This window comes from Hylobates moloch, unplaced genomic scaffold, assembly GCF_009828535.3.
Source record: "Hylobates moloch isolate HMO894 unplaced genomic scaffold, HMol_V3 SCAFFOLD_1, whole genome shotgun sequence".
Taxonomy (NCBI): domain Eukaryota; kingdom Metazoa; phylum Chordata; class Mammalia; order Primates; family Hylobatidae; genus Hylobates; species Hylobates moloch.
The window spans coordinates 75,376,268-75,395,785 of NW_026652276.1; the positions used below are offsets into that span (position 1 = coordinate 75,376,268).

A 19,518-nucleotide genomic window follows, 5' to 3' on the forward strand; every position below is an offset into this window, starting at 1 on the left:
AGCCAGAGAGCAGGCTTGTGATCACCTATCCAATTTATTTACACTTCATCTTTCATGAACTCATACCTAGTGAACAGTCAGTTTATAATTATTTAATCTATTACACAATTCTTTCCACGATTCTTCTTTGCCTAAAAGATACTGTTGTATGATTCCCATTTTGACAGTAAAAAACATTAAGATTTGTAGATAATTTATCTTTATATCAGTCACCGCTCCCAGTTTCAAGAATTGGAGTCTGACTGATTTAAACAGAAAAGATAATTTATTGAAGAGGCATTGGGTGGCAGGGGTGGAGAGTGTATCTCAAGAAATCTCCAGGAAACTGGAGAATAAGACTTGGAGGGTTTGTATCCAGTAACCGTACAGAATATAGTTGCAGAGACATCTGGTAAACTTACCCTGGTTGCTGCGACCAGCCCCAGACACATTCACTGACAATGCTATCAATAGTGTGTACTGGATGTTGCTTCTGAAATACTTATAAATTTCTTGAAATTGGAGTAATCTCCTGCCACCAGCCATCACCAAAATTGATTATCTATGGTCCCTGCTTCTCATGTCACTAACCTCTTATGCAAAGCCCGAGAAGGAGGTGATCAGTATAGTCTTGTTTGCACACCTGGATCCTAGACATTAGGAAAGCTAGGAGAGTGAGTATATGGTATTTGCAGTTTCTCTTATTGGTGGCTGGTTCTACCTCATTGGGTGGTAGAATAGAAAATGGTTTTGATGTAAAAAAAAAAAGAAAACTGTCCATTAGCCTTCCTAAGAAATATTATTTATGAATACTGAGATCTTCTTAACCAAATGGAAACCAGTTAAAAGCACAAGAAAAGGGTGCCACTCATTTTTGACAATACATAACATAGTAGAAAGCACTATCCAAATCTTACTAAAAAAATGATTTGGGCTTATTTTTTGGTAACGTATGTTCCATGAGATGTTACAAGGACATGTAGGAAGACTTTGAGACAGTGCAGTTTTCCTGTTAAGGGTATCATAAAGAGTTGCTGTTATACTGAATTATACAGACCTCCCTCCCTCTTTCACTGTCCCTCTGAGTCTTTATGGCCATCAGTCCTTTTCACTGGGAGAGATGACATTTTAAATCCTTACATAAAATCCAAATAAGAAGGAAGAAAATTAATAAAACAGATCTGGCTTGGATGTAAGCATTGCAAGGTTATCTGCACAAACATGGCATCACAGGGCAATGATTAATTATGACAAAAAATGGTAACTTGTGTTTTCTTTAAAACAAGGAAAATGAGGAACACTGAAAAGGTAATAATTTGTAATTGCACTAATGAATGTATCTACGAGCAACTAGGGGAGTGAAAAGAGACTGGCGTGGTAGGACTGTTGGGTTATGGCCAAAATTCATTATTGATTCAAGTAAGAAATCATGTAAATAAGTCATAACTAATTTCAGTCTCAGTATCTTCGCTGGTAAACTGCTGGGACAGGGGCTGAGGGAGCACTGAAGGAGACAGGAAGGGCTACCTTTGATCAAGTGTTGTTAAGTCTCAGGAAAAGTAAAGTACAAGGCCCTTTACAGTTGAATAACGTCAAACTTCTTTAAGGCTCTTCCGTGCTAGCATTCTACATGTTGATTTCAAATGAATTTAACCAGTAAAAGTGGTTTAGGGAAGAATGCTATGCAAGTTTTAAAAATATCAAAGATACATCGTGAATATAGTATACTAACTAGAATCCCATCAACAAGATATTTTGAATTAATATTTTTAACACCTAAAGTCAATAAGTGATGCATTCAACATGCATTTGTGAGGTACTTAGCATACAGACTTGATGGTACTATTTCTTATTATCATAAGCCCTTATGTAGAAATGAAAGGCCCACATTTTGAGGAAGGGAAGGAAAAGGAATTCAGGGAAGAAATGAAAACTTCTTTCTTGATCTCAAAAACAACAACAAAAAAGAAACTATGATGGGGGGGTATTTGTTTACAGTGTTAGAATGATGATACAAAGTATTTATGGTAAAAGATTCATAAAATGAACCCCAGCCTAAAGTATTGACTTAATTGAAGTTCCAACAATCTCTCCCAATGTTTTTAAACACTGCTATATGTTGAATTGCTATTAGATTATTGTAATTTGTACTCTGAGGAAAAAGAATAAATTTCAAATGCTACAGAATGTTGTACCAATATCTCTAGAGGGCACTGATATTCACCTAAGGGTAAGCAAGTTTGACTGAGCTCTTGGCTCCCCATCTGGTATCCATCTAGTGGTAGGTACATAAGGTGTACTGTCCTTCTCAAAGAGTGAGAAATGAAGTGGCCTCCACTCGTTCCTGAAGATGTGAACAATTTCCTCCTTTCCATGCCTAAGTAGATACCCAGGAGCGAAGGATAAAGAACAAGTCCAGGAAAAAGCCCCTAGAAGATGTAACCTTATTCCTTATTCTGTGTCGTTAAGATCTGTGAAGAAGCTAGGCAAAAATGAAGTTACCCTAACACACGTCTACAATAGCATGGCTGTAAGGACAGAATTTCTTTTTTTTTTTTTTTCCATAATAATTTTTTTTTTATTATACTTTAGGGTTTTAGGGTACATGTGCACAATGTGCAGGTTTGTTACATATGTATCCATGTGCCATGTTGATTTCCTGCACCCATTAACTCATCATTTAGCATTAGGTGTATCTCCTAATGCTGAAGGACAGAATTTCTTAATGCCTCTTACTCTTCTTAAGCCTTGTGTTCTTCCAGTTTTTTTTTAGCATGATAATTTGTTTGTAATTATGCAAATTAATAACTAAATGAACATCAAAAAGAATAGAGAAGCTTGACTCAATCCAATCATTTTCAAAGACACATGAAGATGGGTTTATTTTGAGAAATACAGACCCAGAAGAAGTAGAAAGAGCTAATAATATCTTCTGTCAAGTACTAACACAAAGCACCCATTTTCATAAAAGTAACTATGTGGAAAAAGCATTTTGCAGATTTCACTAAGTTCTACAAGCATAATGAGTCTATAACATGAATGATTTCTTTTGTTGTTATATCTTTCCTTGATACTGACAAACTAGCAAAATGTAAGAAGTTAAAATTTTGTGGCTTGCCATTTCATTATAGCAATTTGAAAATAGAGTAAATTTAATTAGCATATTAGAATATATTGCCTAAACACTTGAGAATTCTATTTTATGTAATTATACAAAAAGATCTGTTTTTATATTGTTAAGCTAATATGAGCCTTCAGATAGAAGGGGCGATAGAAAAATGTCTCTTCTATTTCAACTTTCCCTAGATGTGCACTCCCTCTGATCAAAGAAAATACAAAATTCCATTATGTCAAAAGATCTGTATTTTACATCTTTATTAACATCAAATACTTTTTGAGATCACCTAATTAAGTATGGAAGAAACTCTTGCTGTGACCTTTTGTCTTTGGGGGAAAGGGTCTAGGTGCCACTTCCTCAACAACTCAGGGCCTTGTGATGAGAACAGCAGCACTCCTTTTTCCCCAAAGCAACCCCAATTTATTTCACTTTAAAGTAGTGAAGGATATATCTGTAAGTGTACATTTATTTTCTAAATGAAATTGAAAATAGGTTCTATAGGAACAAATAGGTTTATAGAAACAGAAGGCCCATGATACTATTAAGAAGAAAATTTGTGGTATTGGTACTTGAATAATTGGGGTAAATGCTATTCCTACAAATCCTATTTTGGAAAATGAGTAAAATGAATCTTAGAAAGAAAAGAAACCAATGATGATTTTTTAAAAGCAATTGGATCTGTGCTTGCAACTCAGTCTTACTAATGGATATCTGCACTATCCACCGAGGCCCTGACTTCCTGAGAAAAAGGGCCAGGGCGTCCTCTACGTGTTAATGTTTCTAACCACCTGCCAAGTCACCAGGAAGATTAGTGTACTTAGTTTTTTTCAGCAAAGTAAAAGAACCCAGCTGAATGGACACACTATACAGACTGCACCATTTCCCCAAGAAGATGTTCTGCAAAAGACACAGGTAGAATGTCTGCCTGTGTCTTCACAGTGTGGATTGGGAATGAGTTTCCCTTTATGATGTTGTACTGGAATGGCCTACCATGTTCTCACAGGGGAGGGAGGAGTGAATCCCTCTACGCATTAGCAGTATAACTCATATACTAATAGATTCTGCAGAAAGAAGCTGAAATGGCTTCTTACAAGTTGCAAAAAGACTGTGACTGAAACTTTATGCTCATGCCTCAGCAGACAGTTAGCAATTACCATCAGCTTCATTTGGGACTAGCAGAGGTTGAGAGTTATAGTGTTTGGCTATAATGTAATGTGATTCACGTTAGTAGAACACGGAAGACAGTCTGATTATATTTTATGGGCACACCTTCAATCCCAGGAAAAGTCCACACAGTGGTTTAGTTATGTTAAGATCTAAAAGACTATAGGCAGTTTTACTACATTATTTAATAAGGTTTTTCACTTTATAATTAAATAAAGCCCTGTCTTTCATGAAACAGTATTATTGGTACAGAAATATCAAAGATACAAACCCAAGACACGTTAGATGTATAGGTTGCATCACCCTATGAAAATAAATTTTTAATGAAAGATTGCAAAACATTACAATGAAGTAAAGTTTCAGTCTTAATTAATTATTGGTGTATCAATCTAATAAATTTTAAAAAATCCTTTATTTTTGTTCTGATTGTTTTATTTACTTTTAATGTTTTAACATATTTTCCTTCAGTTAATTTATATCATTCTATCATTTATTTTATTAGAAAATTTTTTTTGAGACAGCGTCTCACTCTGTCTCCCAGGCTGGAGTGCGGTGGTGTGATCATGGCTTACTGTGGCTTTGAACTCCTGGGCTCAAGCCATCCTTCAACCTCAGCCTCCTGAGTAGCTGGGACTACAAGCACATGCCACCATGCTTGGCTAATTAAAAAATATTTTTTCTTTTGTAGAAATGGGGTTTTGCTATGTTGCCCAGGCTGGTCTCTAACTCCTGGCCTCAAACGATCCTCCCACCTTGGCCTCCCACTTTGACCTCCCAAAGTGCTGGGATTATAGGCTAGTTTATTTTTAATATTCTAATATGTCATATATATGCAGCAACTACTATTTCAATATAGTCTACCACCAGCAAAGGAATTACCTGGGATTAGGGTATCAGTAAATTGGTTGTTTGGCTGGCTAATATTTATTATTTTCACTATGATTTCTTTAAGCCTTTGCTTTCTCTGGATTCTTCACAGTCTCCTATTCTATTTTTTGACTGCAGTAGTTATCTCAAGAGAAATGTCAACATAAGAAGAAGGTCCCTGCTATCAGAGTGTGAACAGAATGACGTGTGCAGGCAATAAGCCTCAGATCAGAAATCAAGAAGGGAGAGGTCAACCCTGGGATAGCAAATCCTGCCTTATGTTTGTACCGTCATAGTCATTGCTGCACGTTAGAATCACCTAGAGAGCTATCAAATACCCCTGCTCCTTGATCATTCTCCAGAACAATTAAATCAATTACCTGGGCTGCCCTGGGATTTCCAGTGTACAACCCAGCATAAAGAGGGCTTAAATGCTCAGAGTTCCCACTGGGATTCCATGCCCCAGCTGAACAAGGAGGATGGTTTGATTCCAAATCTTTGTAGAGTCATGGTAGGGGTAGGAGGTCATGTTTCGGAAGCTTGGAAAAGATGCCCTGTTTCAGGCCCAGAGAGATGTGGGAACCTACAGACAGAGGACTCATCGAAAGTTGCTACCACTACATCCCTGTAGCATAACCCAAAGAAGCCTGGGTAGAGTGGGGAGTAGGGCTTCGTGAAGAGTGTGGGGTGCATTTTAGAGAGATCAGTCTCATGCAGGCTTTTATGAGGGCAAGGGAAAAATGAATGGTTTGTTGGGGCTTGAAGAAAAGGCTTTTCTATCTTTCATCTTGAGAAATGCAAGTCCTCATGTGGTTGCTTTGTGTTTTTGCTTTTGTTTTCCACACAGTTGGTCTAGGCAGTTCTAAATGCAGTTAATTTACTTCACAACTTGAGCAAGAATCTTCTTCACAGAATATGATTCTGTTGATTCAATTTCTACAAAAAAGAGCATGGGATCCTGCCACAATCTACAGAGCTATAGGGAAGGTGGATGTGGGTAGGAAGAGAAGAGACACAGATTGAGTAGTAGGAGAAAACAAGCTGCAAAATGGCAAGGAAGCAGCGCCATGGACACAGTTTTGAAAAGTGGTAATAAAATGGGCAATCATGAGCATTGCAAAGATAATTTTGAATGCCAGAGTAGTGAAAGAAAGTCAATTCCTGAAATATGCATCTCCAAACCCCCAATGGGATCTGCGTTTGCATTTCCACTTCTTGCAGAATTGAAAGGAAAACCGAATTACTAGTATAGAGCAAAGCTGATTTGCTGTATGGCATAGTCAGGAACTGAGAAGTCCCATTAATAGATAATTTCAGTCAACTGAATTCTGCATCAACCAGCTCGTGCAGATCTGGCCGTATGAATATTAGTGACAATAACTGGTTGAGGCTATTTTGCTCTATTTAGCAAACTCTTGGTCTTCCAATTCTGTTTGAGCATTAAAAAGTTAATCTTATTGTGTTCTTTTCATCGTCAAAGCCCACTCAGCCACAGGCAAGAAGAAAGAGCTGTAGAGGATAAATAGATTAAAGGGCTTAGATTTGGAAGGAAAAATTCAGTGAAAGATTTGTTATGAGAATTTTAATTTTTACCAGAGTAAGACTGCTGAATCTAATCTGTCTATGAGCCTTATTTATGTGCCTCTTGAGAACAATGTTTGTGCTATTTTTGTTCTTTGTTTTCTTGAGATCAAGCTGAGACCCTGCTATGATCACTCAGCCTGTGGAAGGTTCATGAGTATTCGCTGGCCTATCTGCGGAAAGGTCTATGTGATTCCACTACCTGTGCCAAATAAAAAGCAATAGTTCTGTGGCAAATACGGGTCCTTATTTCTGAGCATGTTGATCACACACTGGCTTTATTCTATTAAGACCGTTATAGAAATATACTTACCTTCATTGTTCCAACTGCACAAACCAGAAAATGTTACTAGGTAGATTTTTCCTCTACCTTTTCTTTCCCTTCCATACATCAACTAAAACATGCTGAGAAACCACATACGCAACACTCACACTTGTAAGCATTGAAAAAAATCAACATCCCTTCAACTCTTCCTTTTTCTCTGCTATTCAAACAGCATAGCTTTTCCTCTCCTACCTAACTCAATTTGTATATTAATTATATTGTTTTCCTCTCAGTAGTATCTTGCCACTATACTATAAATAAAGCAGTCTTCAAAGGCAATGCTATGCTATTTATTTGTTCCCACTTAAGAAAACAAATTTTTATTTATTGTGAGGCTCCAACGTACTTATATAGAGTGTTTGAAGCATATTTCTTTCTTGGTCCACCTTATCTTGTCATATATTATAGTCGGGGTTAAACACTTTTTCTTCAAAAGAAGACTTGCTATTATAATTTTTAAAACATGCACTAGAGTTACTGATTACTCCACAATGACGTATGCTCAAAACACGTACGGGTATGCTTATTTCAAGCTAATCTTTGGATAACGGAGCTCCTAAAAAACTATAATCTCCCAGGGCTAAAGAATGGAAAAGAAAGCCAAGGTGTGAGGCACAGAATATGATAATCCTTCTTTGTCTTTTTACATATACATTTGTGAATCATATGCTATTTTGAGAATAATTGCCACTTGATTATGTCCCCTCTTGGCTTAAAGATCAATATTTTTAATGATAATAGCTGGGGTTTATTAATCAACTAATATATGCTAGACAATATACTAAAAATTTATGTGGACATTTTATTCTTAAAATGACCTGTTATTATTTTAGAAGAAATTAAATAGTGCTATGGTTTGAAGGTTTATCCCCTTCAAAATTCATGTTGAAATGTAATTGCCAGCCTGGGCACAGTGGCTCATGACTGTAATTCCAGCACTTTGGGAGGCCAAGTGGGTGGATCACTTGAGCTCAGGAGTTTGAGACCAGCCTGAGAAAAATGGCGAAACCCCATCTCTTAAGAACAAAAACAAAAACAAAAATTAGCTGGGTGTGGTGGCATGTGCCTGTGGTCCCAACTACTCAGGAGGCTGAGATGCGGGTATTGCTTGAGCCTGGGAGGTGGGGGTTGCAGTGAGCTGAGATCACACCACTGCACTACCACCTGGGCAACAGAGCAAGACCCTGTCTCAAAATATCAAAAAATGTATTTGCCTTTGTGATAGTATTGGGAGGTGAGAACTCTAAGAGGTAGTTAGTCATGAGGGCACCACCTCATGAGTGAACCAGTGTCATTATGATAGGAGTGAGAGTGAGTTCCCCCTTCTTGTTCTTGCTCCTTCAGACCCTCTCACTTTCTGCCACATTATGACACAGCAAGAAGGTCCTTAACAAGATGCCAGCACCTTGACATTGGACTGTTCATCCTCCAGGAATGAAAGCCAACAAATTTCTTTTTTATAACAAATTAAACAGTCTCTGGTATTCTGTCACAGTAGCACAAAGTGGACTAAAATAGATGGGTAACTCAGGGGATTATAACCCAGTCTCTCTGACTCTAGAGCCAGCAGCCCCAATTACTACTCCAGATTGCCTCATTTTGAGTGCTGGTACTTTAAGTTATAAGAGTCACTTTAAAATAGTGCTCATAATTAAAAGACAATACAAGATACATTCTTGGTCACAACCTTGTATGTTGATAGAGATCTAGGTTAGGTTGGGGCTGTTAATAGCAATCTATGACCTTGAAGAATTACGTTATGTGGCAGGGAACTATAGGCAGGTTTAAAGCACTTAGATGAGAAATGCTTTGCAATGTGGACATTTAGCTGATAAAAATATATTTAGTCTGCTGGAAAATAATTACAGGTCACCTTTAAAGAGTCTAAAACACACAGTAGTCAGATTATATCTGTCACAAGCTGTCAAAAATGTTTTTTATTGACCTAACATTGTCTAGAGATTGTTCTAAATCTGCATAATCTTACAGAATCCTAGCATTTACATTTTAATTTTTGCAATAGCAGATATATGAGGAAAGATATATACTGTCACTCAGCGCATCAGAGTTAGTGGCAGGGTAAAGGTCAGGAATGCTTTTTCTTCTTGATATAGATTCAGTGCAGCAATTTCGCATGAAAGCAAATACCTTAGCACTGGATTGCACTGATTACTTCCAAAATTTTTGGAGCTCCATCTGCTCTTTCCTACTTACACTACTTAGGAAAAAAAAAGCAACTTGAAGAAAGCAGCAGCTTCTGGGGCTTCACAAAATAATACACAAAGAGCTCCTCAGTACTGCATAAATATGGAGGAAATAAAAGGAAAAAGAAATTCACTTAAGAAGACGAAAGTCAAAGCCTAAGTGTGAGAATGTGGCCACAAAGAAAGTCCTAGACTGCTAATAGGTACAAGGTTTCTTTCTGGAAGGATGGGAATGTTTTAAAATTAGATTGTGGTGACACTGCACAACTCTGTAAATATTCTAAACAATCATTGAACTGTATTCATAAAATGGGTGAAAGTTATGGTATGCAAATTATATCTTATCAAAACTGATAAATAAGGAAAAAGAAAAAAAAGAGGAAGAAAGTCCTAAAAATAACCACACAGAAGCCATAGAGTGGGCAAGTGAAAATTAACTCAGGAGAGAGGCAATGGCAATTTTACATCAATAGCAAATTTATTCTAATATCTGTTCCAGCATATCTAGAGATACCCTTTTAAAGTTGAGTAGATGGATTATTTAGAATGTTTTTCCCAAATGGAGACTGTCAAAGCGAGTGGATAAAAAGACACCCCTCTCAAGTTGTCCTTTTCATTCTAGCATTGAGGGCCTACTGATTTTCACTAGCATAAAACACTGAGCAAAAGCAGGAGATATGCTGAGTGACTTATAATCCCTTAAAGAGGGTTTGGTTTAATTTATGTCTACTGGAAGCATTAGTGGTTGTTTTGAAAAACCAAATCCAAATGGGTAATGATAAAAATGGCTAGTATTAACTGCAAAGGCAACCTAATAAAGGTTCCCCAACCTATTCTTTGAAGAAGCTCAACCCTTCCCACCACCCAACTCTCTCCTTCAGAGACCCAGAGTGGCTCCTTTTCCTAATTTTCATAGGCATACTCTGCAGGCTAGCAGGAATATGGCTAACTGTTTAACAGGCAGAACTACAAAAGCATGGCGAGTCTAGAATACATAAATGGGACATCATCCTAAGTTTAAAATGTCTGGCATAAATAAATGTTCCTATATTGTGCATCCCTTTTTTCTATTTCAGAATCTCCCTTCCATTAGATGTAAAACAGTCTAATCCATCAGCAAAAGAAGGGATCTTTAATCTCAGACATAGATTAATTATCAAAATTTGTTTAGGCCAATTGCTGATCTCCCAGACAAACTGTTACCAAATAGTCAGCTAATTACCCTGAAACATCTGACTTCAATACATTAGGAAGCAAACAGACAGATTAGACTTTATTATTATACCTTATTAAGCTATTACTAATTGTGGCATTAAATATTGTCAGAAATCCAGAACAAATGTTCTTTCTTTTTACTCTAATTAAACTTGATTTCCAAATTAATATTAATTACTGTATGTCAAAAAAATAAATATTTTTTGGCCAGGGGCAAATAGCAGGGAAATAAATCTCAAGGACTTTCAACAGCAAAGAGATTCAAAACACTATCAGAATTGACAACATCTTAGGTAAAGACAGAATTAACTACCTGTGTTTACCAGCAAACATCTTGTCCACAATCCCTGCTGAAACAAGAAGTCATTTTTAGAATGCATTTAGACAGCATTAAAAGTTTGACTATCTAAGATATAGTTTTTCCACATTTTCCCTGCTATAGCCAAATTTGACATTTATCTCAATTTTCCAATAAGGATTACAAATTAAGGCCATTTAAAATAAGACACAAATGACTTTTTCCTTCTTTTTTTTTTTTTTTTGAGATGGAGTTTCGCTCTTGTTGTCCAGGCTAGAGTGCAATGGCGCCATCTCGGCTCACTGCAATCTTCACCTCCCTGGCTCAAGCTATTCTCCTGCCTCAGCCTCCCAGTAGCTGGGATTACAGGCATACGCCACCACACCTGGCTAATTTTATATTTTTAGTAGAGATGGGGTTTCTCCATGTTGGTCAGGCTGGTCTCAAACTCAGGTGATCCGCCCACCTCGGCCTCCCTAAGTGCTGGGATTACAGGCGTGAGCTACCACATCTGGCAACAAATGACTTTTTATTTCACTTTCCTACAGACTTCTGCATACGGTCTTCATTTAACAAATGGTGTTTACTAGTTTATTCTTACCTGTGTTTCTTTTATATTGTATTTATATTGCCTTGCATTATGGCTTAGGTTTATTCATTCCTCATGGAATTATTGGATATTATTAGCATTATCTAAAGGTAGATAATGAAACTGAAGTTTAGAGAAGTCACTACAGTTCCAGATTCATGCAAATATTCAGAATTCTAGTGCATGATTTTTATTACTTTCATACACATTTGCAGAGCAGGGACTACATATATTATAACAATAAACTACATTTGCAAGGAGCTTATAGTAGATATATATTTTTGTTTGATTTTGTTTTTACCCAGCATATATTCTTCATTGAAAACCATATGCTGAGAACTTCCATTTAGGTAAACAAGGAACAGAGGTCTAAGCCAATCAGCATCCTCTTGCTACAGCAATTAGATATGTAAGGAGCATGTATATTCCATTCAGAGCCAACAAGATGCTATAAGCCTTTTTCTTGGGACTTCTGGGAAAGCGATTCTTACTCTCTCTGCACTCCTTTTGCTACAACCTGGGGGAAACTTGGATGAGAATGGGGCCGACCCAGTGGAGGTGATGCTGAGAGATTAGGAAGAAGAAATCTGATAAGGGTGATACTTCGTTTACTGTTTGAACAAATGTTTGTGTGGAGCTTACAACGGACCAGGCAATGTGTTAAGCACTTTACAAATACTAAATCATTTATTCTTCTAAACAAACCCATGGGGTGGATACTGTCATACTATTGACTTTATAATTCGGGAAACTGAGAGACAAAGATGTTAAGAGACTTGTCTAATGTCAAACAGTTAATACACAAAGGAGCAGGAATTTGAACCCGAATGACCTGGCTCCAATATCTGTGATCTTAGCCACTTCGCTAGGACCATACTTTAAGCCCCTACATCAATGGTAAGGTGATACATATTTGACAGTGTTATTGAAAGAAGGAAAAAAAAAAAAAGAAAGGAAGGAAGGAAGGATTTGTTGCATTTGCCAATTTCCCTGGTGTAAATATTCTCACTATGGCTGATTTCAAGTTGTTAGCAAGATGGTGTCTGGTTTTCAAAACTCCCCCAAATTTAATGATTGGAGAGTTGATACAAGCCAGCTCTGCTACTCCACTGGAGCTTACATCAAATCTCCCTTCCACAAGACTATTTTTCGTAAACCTGTAATATTTCTTTTGGTTTAGGCCATTTTTGGGGGGTTTTCTGTCTTTTACAGTACTAAAGAGTCTTAACCAAGATCAAGTTTCACAGATACGGAAATATTTTCACATAAATTGCTCTTTGTCACATTAAACCTCCAGAGTAACCTAATGAGACAGGCGAATCACTCAACAGCTTTTCCATCCTACTCATCAGAAACTGAAGATTGAGGGCGTTATGAATTTGGTCTGTGCAGCACTGGTTACATAGTATGCCAGACCCAGTGTAAAATGAAAACGTAGAGTCCCTTGTTCAAAAGTTGTTGAGAATTTTAAAATGGAGACAGAAGAGTGTTAAACTAAGTGCCTGGAGTACAGGACCCTGTGCAACTGCACAGGTCACACACCCATGAAGGTGGCCCTGGGTCTGTGTAACCCTGAAAAGTAGCAGAGGTGGCGTGTAAATCCAGATCCACAAGTCCCATAGCCCATAGTCCCCACTGCTTCCCTTCAAAGTGAAGGCTCTATAAATTCATTACTGATATTTCTATGTAGAATTTGTTATTTAAACTATTAATGATAGTAATATTTTATATTGTTGACCAGTTTAAACACACACATCTACACTCAAAGACTCCTACATTGCAACAGTTATATATTAGATCACAAGTATCTTAATTTTAATTTCTTATTTATATAGTTTCCTTTAGGCAATATTAAAAAGAAATCTTGCCACAAATTTATTGAGCTACCTATATTGTACATTTTTAACTTTGCAACCAGAGCCAGAAAAAGGAAACAAATAATCTTTCACATATGAGATTTTTAATCATTCTACCTGATATGCCACCTCATCCCCTGCCACACATAGCATGCAACTGTTTTCATTTAAAAAAATTTAGGCAACTCTATATGTCCCAGGGATTAAAAAAAATACATCCACTTCATTTCTCACTACAAAATTTAAGAAATACCTCAGTTGCCTCCTTCCTCATGGAAAACATGGGCCTAAGTACACCTGTTTACAGTGTAATTACTATTAATATTTTTCAAAGTCTGATGAGTTTTATTACTAAGATTCTCACATTCAAAAATCATTAAATCTCATGACAGTATTTTGTGGTATATAATAATGAAATAATGAAATCAATGAAATGGGAAAATATTTTATATAAGATAACATTTGGAGGTCATATTATGTGGTTTTATGTAACATCTGGGCTCTACTATTCAATGTTTGAGGATTTTAAAGAAAACAGAAAACTCCCCACCACAATAAACAGCTGAATAATGCTTCCAACTTAATCTATGCAAACAACCAGCAGCTAGTTTATTATGAATTATAACCTAGAAGCAGAGGCTTAATATAAACATTGCTCTCAACAGTTCAATTTACCTATTGACTAACCTAGACTATTTAATTTTCATTTATGTCTGAAACGTTAGAAGATGAGAGGTAGAATATTCCAGCACAGTCTCTAGAAATTTGGCAAAAATGCTTCAAGTAAGTAAATAAATGCATATATATGCTTTAAAGATTTTCTAAAACATTTCAAAGCTACAGTGTTTGTTAATGAGTAATTAAAATAAATGTATCACTAAAGAAAGGAGATTTCTACATTGGCACCAAAATGAGAGCATTTCAACCATGCCTGATTTACCCATCATCTGTAGTAGTATTACCTGCTCAGATCTGTTCTGATGTTGATATTGGTATTGAGCAAAGGTATTACGGGAAGAAGTAATTTCGTCCTCAAATTGTTTCTTCACCTTGGCCAAACCACCAGGCACTGTGCACATTTCTGATTCTTCCATCATCTAGGATGATTTAAGAAAAAGGAAAATTCAGCTTTACAGCTGTGCAGGATGGGAGTCTCAAGCTATTTTAAAAATAGTTGACATTTATTGATAGGCAGTATCTTAAAAAGATATTCATGTACACCATTATTTCAGCATGTCTTTAACAAAAACCTTAATAAATATATTCTCTCTGGGTTGTTTTCTTATTTATCAGTCTTTTGATATAAAGTCAGAAGAATTTTCAAAGTATTGAGTTAATTCTCCTAATCTCAGATAAATTTTGATGTCTGCAGATAAGACCTATTAGATTGCACAGTATTTCTCCTGTAACATACAGACTAGTGGGTATTAGAATAATGGACTCACTTTTAACCCTCAATAAAGTTGTCATTAGAATCCCAAACATCTATATAGGGAACACATTATTAAGAATAATTTTAAAATCATTTTTACTCCAAATTTTTAAAATTATTAAGGATGAACAAAATGGCCTCAGAATATTCCTTATGTAAAAATATTAATATGAGTAATGAGACTACTTAAGTGATTTTGTATGTATTAAATGACATATTCTGTCATTTAATGCTTCTCCATATTCTGTGAGATATGGACACCTATTACCCACATTTTAAAACAAAGAAATTAAGACTTAGAAAAGTAAGACAGTTGTTACATTCTCACAGCTAGAACAGAAGTGCTGGCACTGGAATTTCAATCCACATCTGTCTGTCTTCATCACTGCCCTCAAAGAACAGGTAGAAAACCAGCAGCTGCACTACTCCAGGATTAGCACACCCTAGGCATTAGCTCTGAGCACTGGCATGTCAGAATCAGGGGGCTTTAACATTAGAAGGGTTCTAGTCTATCACTGTCATTTCACAAATGAGAAAACTAATTTCGATAGGGATCACTGGAAGCAATTTGAAAAGCACCTGAGTAGTCCTGTGAGACCTATGCCCCTTCGGGAAGTGCAGAAGTAGCTCAGGCGCATTGGTTTTGATGATTCGGCACACTCCAGAGCCCAGCAGGCACTCAAGCCCAGATGGGATAACTCTCAAGCAAACAGGCCCCATGCCAGCCTTCCCTCCTCCAGGAAGATTCTAGGTCTGTTTGCAACTGGAAGACTTGGCAACACTTCAAATCAGAGCAGGTCTCCTGAGGTCTGACCCAGTCCTGACATAACCCTCAAAGCCTTAAGACCTCGAAAGCAACTGGGGGCCCAGGAGCTGAGAGGTTTCCATACCATGAACTGGGGACTTTGGGGGTCCTGGATCTTTAACCAAATAAGTAGTTTTTCAAATAGATATTAAAAATATAGTGCCTATCTTGGGGTTTGGGTTTCCCATACTCCAGAAAATTATAGACTAATATTCAGGATTATCTAAATTACTAGCAAATACTCAAGTTGTTGCTTTACTAAGTTAGTGATGTTTCCTCATTTATGTGGACTGTCAAATATTTCAGAACATGTGTGCTGGCCCTTTGAGAAGAGATGATTGGGCTCTTCTATGAACTGGGTATATATTGTATCAAATTCTGCAACAAACTTTAAATGTAAATCCTAATCCATTACTTCTAGTTGATGTATGTGAAGGTCATAAAAATGTACAGCACCGCTTTTGAAATTTAAGATACAGTGAAAAAGGGGAAGGCTGAATTAAGGCCACAGTATTTATTTTACCCCTTCTGCCATTTAATTTATATAAGTGGCTTTCCTGGATAAATTATATATAGATAATCTATAAGAGTTAAATTATAGACATTAAGGTAATTATTAAGAAGAACCTTGCTGTTTCAAACAACTATTATGCTGTCCCAATCATGTGCAAATTAATTTGGCAAGCCTTAGTATTATGCTTACGACCAGATGCTCTCCTGGTAAGTGCATTTTCATAAAAAGATCAATTCTTATACTGTACAGGTTGCCTCTCATCTATAAAATGGATTAAAAAACAGATATACCAGCCTGTCGTGGTATCTCACGTCTGTAATCCTAGCACTTTGGGAGGCCGAGGTGGGCGGATCACAAGGTCAGGAGTTCGAGACCAGCCTGGCCAACATGGGGAAACCCCATCTCTACTAAAAAATACAAAAATTAGCCGGGCACGGTGGCACATGCCTGTAATTCCAGCTACTTGGGAGGCTGAGGCAGGAGATTTGCCTGAACTGAGGAGGCAGAGGTTGCGGTGAGCCGAGATTGCTCCCCTGCACTCCAGCCTGAGAAACAGAGCAAGACTCCGTCTCAAAAAACAAAACAAAACAGATATACCCATTACTTTCCTTTAGCACTGCGCTTTAGAAACAGACTACATCACACATGCAAAAATTCATACAGTTGATTTTTCTGTTTTTTGTTTTTTTTTGAGATGGAGTCTCACTCAGCTGTCCAGGCTAGAGTGCAGCGGCACAATCTCGGCTTACTGCAACCACCGTCTCCTGTGTTCAAGTGATTCTCCCGTCTCAGCCTCCCGAGTAGCTGGGATTACTGGCACCCGCCATCATGCTTGGCTATTTTTATTTATTTATTTATTTTTTGTATTTTAGTAGAGATGGGGTTTCACCATGATGGCCAGGCTGGTCTTGAACTGCTGACCACAGGTGATCCACCCGCCTCGGCCTCCCAGAGTGCTAGGATTACAGGCGTGAGCCACCGTGGATTATTTTTAATAGTAGTACTAATACCATCCCAACTACCCCTGGTACTATCATTACGCTACTGTAGCTGCTCATTCACCCAAGTGAGACAAATCTTCTGAAATATGGTTCAATGGTGGTGCTAAGGTTTCCTTGTTCCACTCGCGGGTAGATGAAAGTTTACACATGTGAGATGGCAGGACCTGCCCAAGAAGCAGTCTGTAGTCATAACCGGGAGTAATGCTTCCTTGCTCAGGTGGGGACCGTTCCTGTGACTTTACCTTATTTAGTGTCATGCTCTAAATATCCCAGCTAATGAACGTTGTTATCATTGACCCCATAACTGAAATTGCTTTGTGTTGAAACTTTTTATGTTTATTATTATTCTGTGTTTCTTATTATTTGGCTCAGCAATAAGGTTTGGAATCTAATGGGTATGCTGATAATAATATGTTAATTTGAACACCTAACAGTTAAATCCAGGTAAATATATTACACAGTCCTCAAGTTCTTTTTACAAAAAAACTGTTCTTGGTTTACAGGGAATAACAGAAATAATATAATTTTGGGAGTTGGACAGACAGTGCTTCTAATTCCAGCCCCGACAATTAAAACCTTGGGCTACAGCTCTTGAACTTGGTTTTGTTTCTTATAAACTGGGCATAGAAATATTTTTCTCACAGATTTATTGTGAGTATTAAAAAAGGTAAACGGAATAAAATTGTACAGACTTGAAAATGAATCTGGCATTTTAATTCATTGCTCAATAAGTGTTACTTCTCCCTCTCTTTTAGGGGGCTTCTACAGACCACCACTGTTTCATGGGCATAACTTTCATTTAGATACAACCAAATGCCATCTGACTGAGTCTAAGACAAGGAAAATATATTGTCTTTACATGTGTAAATATGGTTGAAATATAGGAGATTCAGTTTGGGTCTGATTCTGTGACTTCCAGATTTTACACTTAAAATTTTGGGCTAATTGTGGAGATACAGATTTAGTCACAGGCAGTTTCCATGTTTTTTTTTGGTGTGTGTGTGTGCGGTGCGGGGCGGGGGGTGGCTTGAGCAAGCATTTCATGCACATGATTAAATAAACAATTATTTTGCTTTGCTTTAGATATTTACCAGGATTCTGCTGAGATAATATATGTGCTCTTCTTTCTCACAATATGGGCCAAACCATATAGTATAATACGTATTTTGGGGGCCAAAAATACTTTCTCATTTAGGAAAGAGGAGGAAGTTGAATTCAGTTAGAAGAGCACAAGAGTCAAGAGACTAGGAATCTAGCTTGGCCTCCTCACTACCTAATTTTATAATCTATAAGTAACTTTCTCTTGGTTTTCTTGTCTACAAAATTTGCAGGGAAGAGAAGATTACTAAATTCTTTATATGTAGACATTTTGAGATTAGCCCTAAAGTTTTTGATTTTGTATTAAATAATGGGATCATTTAGTTTCCCTATGTGTCCAATGTAAACATTCCCTTTTTCAACACATTATAAATATATATCATGCCCCGATACCACTTTTTAAATGTATATTCTCGTAGTACCTGGCAAGATCAATCTTCCTAAATCAAATATTGTTTACTAAATAACCAGTCTTTGACTAGGCGTTTTCAAAATCAACTGTTTCCTCATGAATCATTTCTCTAATTTAGAACACGAATAAGTTCCTCAATGATCCAGCAGGGGGTGCCATCGAAGAAGACTGGCAGGAGGTACTGTAGTGCCACTGTTTATTTTGGAAGTGATCTAGATACTTATGTCACTTCTGCACATTTATTCCAAATCTAAGCTGTGTCTAAAATGTATTTTAATGACCGTGTGAAAACTTAAATGTCATCTAGAATTGCATTTTTTAAATGAGTTTGGCACAGTCAGCCTTGTCTCTAAATAATTTGTAAAGAAGCATGTTAAGTGTAGCTATTTTAATACACCACTTTTTTGGCTTCTCTCTCTCTCTCTCTCTCTCTCTCTCTCTCTCTCATACACAACTAGGCTAATTTGGAGATTATAATTATAAAAGAACATTCTTATATTCCATTAAGTTGAAGGCCACAGAATACAGAACCCAAAAATTCTTTTGAATATGACTTTATAATGCATTGGCTGTAAAAATTGGTGGTTTTACTGAATCCTGCAGTTTCCTATAATCATAATTGGTTTAGCAATGTCTACATTGCTAATCTCTCTCATTTTTATGTTGATTAAACCTTTCCTAATGGATTTAGTGCATACAGAGAAACGAGAAAAGCCAAAGAAATTATACTGCCAGTGAATTTCAATGAACCATATAGGAGACCAAGGAGGGTGGCGTGCAAACCCACGTTATTAAAATTTGAAATTAATTCCCGACCTTCCTGAGGAGAATATCTACAGGTTAAGTGATAATGATGATAATAATAACACATTTATACAGCGCCTTATGGCTTACACATAAATTATCTCTTTGATTCCTCACCAAGACTCTGTGTGGTAAATGATGATCCCCATTTTTCAGTCAAGGAAACTGAAGCTCAGAGAGAAGTTAAGACAATAGTTCAGGTCTGGGCACAGTGGCTTATGCCTGTAATCCCAGCACTTTGGGAGGCTGATGCGGG

The 19,518-nt window shown here is 37.0% G+C and overlaps 1 protein-coding gene across 1 annotated transcript in view; it reads right to left on the reverse strand.

Annotated features, from left to right (window-relative positions):
* The window catches only part of XIRP2 (xin actin binding repeat containing 2), a 372,350-nt gene that overhangs the window by 27,552 nt on the left and 325,280 nt on the right, over window positions 1-19,518 (reverse strand). The window contains exon 5 of the mRNA XM_032755484.2: window positions 14,159-14,293. Coding sequence (XP_032611375.1) covers window positions 14,159-14,293 — 135 coding nt within the window. The remainder of the gene's footprint in view (window positions 1-14,158; window positions 14,294-19,518) is intronic.